We start from the raw sequence: 10046 nt of genomic DNA on the forward strand, positions 1-10046 counted from the left end.
CCGAACCAAGCAACTGAAACAGTTTCCCCTACGACAACCTCCCTCTACTCGCCCTTACGTGAAACTCCGAAAGGAGCGTCGGACGTCTACTCTACTCCTCCAAATTTGCCAAACAACAATGACATATTGGACCCGATACTGAAGATGTAAAACTGCTAAACGAACTGCTGTAAACGGCACTTCGTTTCCCCATTGGAAGAATGTAAAACTCCGCTTGGAGTTGTAACAAAGAACTACAAGAATTATTTATAAGCTCTTTAAACTCATATGTTATATAATAATCAGTTGTAAATACGTTCATTTTGTGTTATTGCTTGTTGCCATAGTCCCAATTGATTAGACTGGTACTAGGCTGGTTAGTCTGCTCAGAAATGCTATTTTGCAGACGTTAAACTCTGAATCTATAAAACGGTTAACTTTATCGTGGCTTTAGTTCAACACTAAATGTTGTTCTTTTAACCGCCAATTTTGAGCAATCATATAGAATAAGACCCTTACTATCCCTTATTCCCATATCATACACAGTTCCCGACTTCGAGTAGAAGTTCAGGTACGAATCCGACCGGATTACCCGTCTACAGAAAACACACAATAAAACACACAACATCACACATACCACACGGAGAACGGAAAAGTCCTTCATCACATGGCGCAGTCGATCAGATATACAATTGGAGTTAACATCTTCTGGGTAACTGGAGCAAATCCATCCACAGAGTGGAAAACCTGGATATCAACCCTAAAAATGGCCCGGATGGCCCAGCATAACACAGAAGTCGATAAACTCCTGTGGCTAAAGCCTACAAGAACAGAACTATTTTATCCGACCATGCGAACACTCGAAGACGAATTCGAGAACGAAACAAACGATGAGTCACGTCAGCGTGAACAACGCAATGAGAAAAGTCGTGTGGACCTGGAAAACGAATGTAAGATAAACGAGACCAAGGGCCCTACAGTAGACAGAATCCCGTGGGACGAAACTGACATGAAAATCAAAAGTTTAAGATAATTTTCCCTGGGAATTGAAGCCTGAAGAAGATTCCACCAGAGAAAGCCACACGCACAAATTGACAAATGCAAAACAAACGAGTTAAATCACGAATAGACACTCACATTCACACGCCCGAGAAACATCACATTCGAGAATTTCCAACTGTTCAAGGCACAACAACATCCAAATGAAAGTCTAGAGACCTTCTCTAGTAGTCTACGAGAAGCGGGCTCACATTGTAGATTCGAACACCTGGAGGAAGACATAGTCAAAGACGTCTTCATAAGTAATATGAATAATACGACGATCCAAATGCATCTCCTGTCAAAAGTCCAGGAGGTCCTGACCTACGCCATTAACAGCAAACGCGGACAGGCAAATCAACATCAACAAGAGATACTGAGAGCAATTAGCAAATCCAGCTGGAACGAAGTCAGCTACATAAGACAAAACAGAAGAACATCACAACCTCTGCTACCCACACCACAGACTGGAAAAAAAGAGCCACTTTGGAAATGCGGCAACCCCTTCAAACCGAATCACCTGCAAAGCTGCCCAGCGAAGAATACAATCCGCAAAATATGCAAGAAACAAGGTCATTTCTCATCCATCTGTTAAGCCCCCAAACCCGAGCGCAGACGAAAACCCAAACAAAATCTGTAGCTTTCGGGGAATGAGGCAAGACAATATTATTATCATCTACTAGCCATGATTGTAGACTCCCATTAACAACGATCTGCGAATGGGCTCCGCCCTTTGTTCCCCAAGCAGTTCCACTGATAGACCTTTGGTCATACCCTGCCATCAGCAAAGGTGATATCCTACTGCGGGGCTTTACCAGTGGGGGTTTTTCTATAAGCAGATAGATTTCAATTTCATCTTCACTATCAATGTCATTATCTTTGCAACACTCATCATACATTCCAGGATTTTTAAATTGATTAACTAGAATATTCAAAGCATCCTTTATTCTTAATCCTTTATCATTAAGATAGATTAGGTATAAACAATAAGCCCCACAAAAAGATTCGTCATATTCTTTTATTCTCTCATTAGAGCCTAGGTCAACAAGTTCTTCTAAGAAGAATGTTGGAGTCACAACACCAAAACTATCAAAATAATACACCAGACTGCCTTCTCTTCTTATATTTCAAACCTGATGTTTACCATCGGTTGGATGTAGATTTACAATAACGTTGAGTACGGGGTTGGCAACACTAACTGGTTTCTGATCTTTCATTATTATTTCTATTGGAGTGAGACTTATTTTTTTACCTATATCCTCTACTCTGATATTACTCATAGCTTTACTATCAATACCAAATTTATTATTGAATTCCTCAAATGATAGAATAAGCAATTTTATATGATAAAAAATGGAAAGGGGTAGTTCAATTAGAATATTTATTTTCATAATTATGTTTTGTTATATAGCATATGATTCAATACCGAGTAGATATACAAAACTAGAAGAAGGCTTTGGTGGATTTATAAATAAAAGTCTAGTGAGATTTGATTATGAAAAGTCACCATTACATACTTTTGTTTATGGTGGTACTGGTAAATGAAAGACTTATTTTATTAGACAATATTGAAGTTATGCCAAGATCAAGATGGCGAAGCATGATCGGAGACCCGTCAAAAGCAAAATCAAGATAACAAAAACATAATCAAAGTATATAAAAATTAATGAGATTGGATCAATCCAGAAACTGAAAGGCCCTATAGTGGTTTTAATTTGTGTAATATAAACATGATCACATCAAAAATTATGCATATGTTTCGAGATAGTGTAATTGTTCTTGATGATATGGGTGATGAGTTAGATAAAGTATAGCTTATTATTAAACAGAAGGAAGACATCAAAATAATCAAATGATTGTAATGTGTCATAAACCAGTCCAGATAATTAATACAGCTAGAATGAGTTCCGATACTTATTATTTCACAACTTATAATGGGGCTGATCTATTTAAAAATTTTAATGAAATATATAAATTTGAACATAAGTTCTATGAAATAATTAATGAGTTAAATAGTAAATACTATAATTGTACAGATGGAATGTCCGATGAACTTCTTTATGGTATGATTAAATATACTAAGAAAGAGAAATCTTTATTATCATTGATAGAAACAGAACTATGATATATGACTCGAGAGTTGGTTTCCTAGATTTAAAAGCTTTTAGTTTAAAAGATGAATTACTAAAAGTTGAGATAAATAAACATAGATTATATTAAACCACTAATGAATATTGCTACGGATAGAAATACTATTAATATAAATATTTATCAGTTCTACTTTAGTAAACTTCTTACATCAAGAGGTATTAAAATTCAGAATGAAGTTCTAACTAAAGAAACAATTGAAGCTAATACTTTAATAGTAGTATCATACTTAGGCCGAATTGCAGGTGCATGTTTTATAAAATATAATTATATATCTCCTAATACAACAGTAAAAACTGCTGGTCTTGTAGCAGCGGGTGCAAGCAGTATAATAAATTGAACAAATGCTTTAATCAATTATGGTTGAACGAAATATGAATGAAGAGGCTGGTACTTTAAACAAAAAGGGTTTGGATGCTTCAAATGATCTGTATAAAAATAATCAAAAACTCAGAGATGAAATTTAAAATTTCGTTGGGGTTAAAGCCGGATTGATTAATGAAAAGATTTGGATAAAAAATTTAAATGTTATACTCTTAATAAGTTAGGTAAGGAAACTCTAGCTAGGTTTGTCTGCTCTATAGACTATTTTATAGCTTTAATTGAAATTTTGGTTAGTTTTATTATGGCTTTGAAAAATTGAAATTTTGGCTAGTTATAAATAATGTTTATAGAATGTTTAGAGTGTAATTATAAAGGTGGAACTCCTTTTACTTTAGCTTTTCATTATGAAATAGAACATAAGGATAAAATTAGTGGGTGTGCATGTGAGGATGAAAAATTGCGTGGAAGTTGTATCAGCCAAGCTGCTTCGCCATTCGGTGAAGCCGGATTCCGTCCGTTCACATAAAACAAACTGTTCTAGTTCTGGCTTTAGAACTAGTTCTATTTCCAATTATAGTTCTAATTCTAATTCTAATTCTAGTTCTAATTCTATTTCTAGTTCTAACTATAGCTCTAATTTTATTTCTAGCCCCAGGCCTAACTCCGAGCCTAACCCCAAGCCTAAACCCACATATGCTAATATCAAATTTGATATAACAAATAAAGTTTGTAATAAATGTAAGGATATAAAACAAATAACATCTTTTGATATAACGAAATCAATATGTAAAGAATGCACTTCAAAAACGGTTAATTGTGAATATTGTTCTTCTATTATTAGTTTTAGTGGATTAAGGAGTTATTTAAAAAATATTTTACAAAATTATATTCTAGTTTTGAAATTAAAAGCCAAAGGTATAGATATAGAAAAATTATTAGAAGAACAAAGAGATAAGCGCATAATTCTGAGTAGGGGGAGCATGCGCAACTGTGCACGTGCGCATGGCGTGCGCAGTCATACGGGTTCGGGCTTATTTTTGGTTAGTTTCTGTTTTTGATTGAGTGTATAGCAGCGGATAAAACAATGGTTACAGTCGACAGATTGATTTGGCCCATTTCCCCGAATTCGTGAGGGTGAATAGGTCAAATCGGGCTGGTGGCTGTGGATTGCACTAAGTGAGACAGGATATGATAGAATTTGATGGAATATAGAGTAGTGGATAAAACAGGGGTTGCAGTTACCAGTACAATTAGGCTCATTTCCCCGAATGCGGCTGGCATGAGGGGAATGAGACAAATTGGGCTGGTGGCTGGAACCCCTGTTTTATCCACTACTGTCCGCCAGATCCCATAATCTTGAGCGCAGATCATATAATTCAGATCGGTCTGGTACTTCGTACTGGAAAAGCCGTCTACGGAATAGTGTTAATTGTTCAAGGTGGTTGCGGGAAAAAAAACCCAAGGAAAAAACGCCCACTTCATTTTAGGTAGGAAATAAACCCCCACGGAAATAAACCCCCACGGAAATAACCCCCCGCTTTTCTATTAAAAGGCTGCGCATTTAGCGCGTTTGGCCATGCCTCGCGGGTCGTGGGACTTGATATGAAGCTATCACAACCGAAAAAATTACACGACCGAAATTCAATTTTAAAATGGGGGTTCATTTCCGTGGGGCTTTATTTCCGTGGGGGTTATTTTTCGTGGCAGTTTATTTCCTACCAAAACTTAAGTGGGTTTTTTTTCCGTGAGGGTTTTTTTCCTAGACCCGTTTAAGGTGAAGTTTTTTGAAGATTTTTAGGCTCATAGTGAGTCATTTTCTCTGCATTAAACCAATAAAGTCTGTTTGGTATCTTCCTCACAAAGGCGCCTGAAAACAATCCATAGGGGTCAATGGTGTCCTTTCCGAGCGCATGTGACATTTGAAAATAAATAAATTATGTAAACGCCCATTTGTATTATGCGTAATCCGTAAACAATTTATTAAGATGAAATAACCAACCCCTTGTTTCAAAGAAATTGAGTACACGCAGCGTCTTGAAAGACTAAAAGCTTTGCGTGTTTAATACGTTATATATTAGTAGCAAACTCAAAATAAAACTGCTGCTATTCATTGTTAATTTTTTGCCGTGGATTTGTCGGTCGATTGACAAAATTGATGCAATTAAAATGTCGTCGGATGAGAGCCGAGAATGGTACTTTCTGTGCTTAATGGTTTTCGATGCCCGATAAAATCAATGTCCCAGTTGTTATTGTTTGAATGGGTCCCAGGTCGAGGTGGCCAGACCGAAGTGACCCCTGATCAGACGAGTTTCGAGCGCACACATGTTCCCGGGGTGCGCTCGAATTACATGGTCTGGAAAAAGCTTCGAGCGCACTTTTGTCTGGACAATGGTCTGGAACTTGCCTGATCAGAGGCCACTTTGTTCTGGGACGGTCGGATCAGAGGCAGTTTCAATGCTCTTTAATGTTGCACTGTCGCTTTAGTAGATGAAATGGCTGGATCGCATATTTTGGGCACGCTGGCAGTTGCAACCGGCAGACTTGTTTGGACATTGCCTGTTTTTTTGTTTTCTATTTTGAAGGAGTAGACGGAGAACCTGTTTTGGACGAATTGGATTCAATGCTGCCCGATATTCAAATTTTGGTCATTTTTTGTCTTTTTGGAAACTTAATTATTTACATTTAATCTGAAGATTCCACTTAAAAAATCGGGGCTTTTTGACAGGTTTATCACAACATTTATGTTATTGTTGTGATTAAAATTTTTCGTGACTAATTGTTTGAGACTAAAAATTTGAATCAAAGTGAGAAATTGCAATTGAATCAAAGTGAGAAAGACTGCTCTCATTAATTTATATTGAGCTTGCCTGATCGGGCTGATAACTTGTACTGAAGCATAATATTGTATTGAATTCCAGATTATCAGACATTGGGTATTATAGGAAGATATTTACATAATAGATCTTACATACAGTTTTTTAATTCATCAGAAAGCGCAGAATATTTTTGAAGCGGTGAATTTGTAATAACTAATATAGTACGGCAATACAAAATATGATCTGAGGGAAATTAATTTTTTCATACATCGTTCACCTGTACAACTTTTCCATTTATGCAATGCAGTTCTATGAAGCAAGAAAAATGGAGCAATTGATCGAGCTATTAACAGATTTTGAGCCCTTGAACAATACATAAACAATAATACAATAATTTGTACAGAAAAACAGTTGTAAAGGTTTAATTGCTATAATATACAACACCAGAACCTTCAGAAAAATCCCTAAATCTTAAAGTTGCGATGTTTTATTTAAACCAACTTTGAAGAGATGGTCGAAATAGGCGATCCAATTTCAAAGAATTTCTCAACGAAATCCATCAAATTCAGGCAACTTAAATTTGTTGTAAAACAATTTAGCCCCAAGCCACGCTGATTGTGCTCGATCTGTTTTTGCGACAACCTTTGTATTATTCACACCGGCGGCATGTAGTTCTGCTTTGATCCTCTCAGCAAAGCCGGGAAACAAGGTATTACCCCCGCCCAGAATTACTTTGGACCTGAGTTTATCGCGGAATCCTTCATCAGAACGGGCAACTACTTGTTGGAGAGTTTCGATGAGTCCGTAAGGTTCGTTAGAAGCCAGACTTGCATTGAAAAGTATCTCAGGCGCTTGGAATCGGGCATTGTAGATTGTGAGATTTTGACCTAGAAAAACTTAAATGATAAGGTCCTGCGAATACACACTGTTTTTTTCACATTTGGGTCTATTTATTTTCTCTTGTACAGTTTTATTGCTGATGTTTTTGAAGTCCCACCAATTGCGGTTCTTTTTTCTTCTGGCATCAAAAAATTTTTATTATCTGCACAGCTAAAATCTTTTTTCTTCCACTGAGGAGGCGCATGAAATAAGCCCTGTTAGAGACATGGCTGATGTTTTATTTTTAGAGGTTAAGGTCATTTATAGTAAATTAGATCAAATAATATTGACAAAAAATTTGTTATTAATAAAGATAACCAAAAATGAAAAAAATAACTCGATATGACCCGAACTGTTCCCGAAAAAGTTGATCACGGCCAAAACATGCATTTGAGCTATTTCAGTCTTCGAAAAACACAGGAAGCAGTCACTTATAGATAGATACATATTACTTTTATGAAAGATCCGTTTACGTTTAAACGTTCTTGAATATTACTAGCGTCTACCGGTGCCAAACTGTGCGAATAAATTCACTCATCTTTGCAATCACATTTAACATCTACTCTCTGAGTACATTGTACATGGAAACGTATTTACAGACTTCGAGGATTAAAAAAGGTTGCTCTAAATGGAAATTTCAGCCAGTGTTTTTCACTTTTAAACTCGAAGTTGTAAAATGCAATCTACTTTCCACCGCAAAATAGTTTTTGCGCAAGCTCATTTCACAAAAATGTTTGGCAGATTAATTGCAATATAATCCACCTGTTTAACAATCTTGAAAAAATAAGTCGTAAAGAGAATAAATTTCTGTGGAATGCCCTACCGTCAAACGTAACCATGATCACTTTGCCCATTTTAGGCTATTTAATTGCCTTGTGGAAACTACGTACACGAATTTTTAGAGCTCTCCACATTGGGCGCAACAAGATGGTGGGAATTGCGAGCCATTATTTTTTGTAACTTGTTTTTGTTTTGGTATCGGTAGAAACTAGCAATAGAAAGATTAACAAAACGCATTTTCATCATTTTTCCGTAAGAGTTTCACCTCCGAAAGATTGATATTCGATAATAGTAAGATTCAAAAGAGTTTGTGCTATTTTCAAGTAAATAGTGTCAACCTAAAGGTGCTGTATGTTCAAACTATTCAACCAAACTACCAAATCGACATGAAACTTCGAAGGTTTGAAACTTTCCAGGCTATCTTTGATATGCGCTAGAGTTAATTGCCGATAGCGCCAAAATTAGAGTATATGGCTGCATAAAAAGTTTGTTTATGTCAGTGTGCTAAACTATCAGTACACTCTAAACAACTAGCACCGATTATTAAAATAATCAATGTTTGAGACTGCATTACATCAAAATCATCTAGTCCTACTTCCTCTCCTCTCAAAGTGATTTATCGGTTACTCCCTTGGAATTCATATCGCGGTCAAGCGATTTTACCTCCACTAGCAGACCCTTTATCTTTTCCATGGTTTCATTTTGACGGTACTGCAAAAAGCCAATCATGCCCCGACTGCATTAGAAAAGTAAAAATCTACAACCAATTAATCTGAAATTTCTGAAACCAATTATTCCGGAACGTGGTTTTTTCCTGGAACTTTCTGATTCAAATTAAGAAGTTCAAATGCACTTTGTGGGCCCAATTCTTTTCGTGAACATAAAACTAATTACTACTATGTATTAGTAAACGTAGATAGATTAACGCGTTTACATCCTGCAGAAGGATTCAAAAATTGTGACATATAACGACTCTAAAATGTCTTGAAGAGTATAGTGGATTCCTTGGAATACCCTGTTCTATTAGATGAGATCAAACACAAGCTTTAAAAGATAGAAATTGAAATATGCTGCAAAATATATAAAACTAACTCTAGCTCCCGCGGGAGATCACCGCAATAATGGAATAGTAGAACGCCTATTACAAAACATGAAAAAAGCCTAAAAGGAATTGCACTGATCTTGCACAATTAGGAGCAAAAATAAAAACTATTTGAAGCTAATTTTGACGGCAATTAAAATACGAAACGACGCAAAATCTTAACTGAAGCTTCAAATATGAATCTATCATAACGTATAATAAAATCATTTGCGTCAGACCCAGCTAAATTTTGCCATCCCTAATGAGCATATGTGGGACCTTGAGAACTATTCGGAGACATAACTCGACATTAAATACGAAGATGATTCGCTGTCCCAGCACCAAATCCACCTGCACAAGCCGGACTCCGTCAATTCTGAGAACGCGCCGTTGTCTAGCCCTGCGTAGCCACAAGCGCGCTTCTGAGCTGGTAACATCGTACCATCTAAGCTAAAATCTAATTGGTAGACGAAACTTCAACCGTATATTTAAAAGAAAAAATGTTGCATGGAAAACGTAAGCACGGAAGAACCCGTAACCCCGGTAACCTTAATACCAAAATCACAAATAAGTTGCTATTGCACGACAACGAGTTAATATAATAATACACATGCACATAGATTAATGTTAGATACGAACAATCCTGAAATCTTAGTGATACGAACAAAAATGAATTGACTATCGTCACTGAGTTAAACCAACGCTAACCATATGGTGATGCATATAAAACAGTTCGAAAATATAAACAGAACCAACAAAAAAATAAACAAAAGTCTGTTAGGGTGAAAAAACTAAACCAGTCATCTTCAAGCCGTCATCATCTGCAACTTATTTTGTGAACCGTATTCGAACGGCTCCCTTGAGTTACAATAATTAAATTGTGCAACCAGCTAGGAAAAACCAAAAGGCACAATAAAAAAATCAACCAAGCGAACAACCTGCGGACCCAATGGTAAAAATAGTTTCCCAAATCAACTGACACGAGGGAGCAAAAAACTTAA

The 10046-nt window shown here is 36.4% G+C and overlaps 1 protein-coding gene across 1 annotated transcript; it reads right to left on the reverse strand.

Annotated features, from left to right (window-relative positions):
* Positions 1-6851: 6851 nt before the first annotated feature.
* LOC142357333 (uncharacterized) lies at positions 6852-9482 on the reverse strand. The gene is made up of 2 exons (XM_075408980.1): positions 9350-9482; positions 6852-7192 (listed from the first exon to the last, which is right to left on the reverse strand). The coding sequence occupies exons 1-2, from the start codon at positions 9480-9482 to the stop codon at positions 6852-6854; spliced, it is 474 nt and encodes a 157-aa protein (XP_075265095.1).
* Between the last annotated feature and the right edge of the window lie 564 nt (positions 9483-10046).

This window comes from Convolutriloba macropyga, unplaced genomic scaffold (genome assembly GCF_964194025.1).
Source record: "Convolutriloba macropyga unplaced genomic scaffold, txConMacr16.3 SCAFFOLD_6468, whole genome shotgun sequence".
NCBI classification, from domain to species: domain Eukaryota; kingdom Metazoa; phylum Xenacoelomorpha; order Acoela; family Convolutidae; genus Convolutriloba; species Convolutriloba macropyga.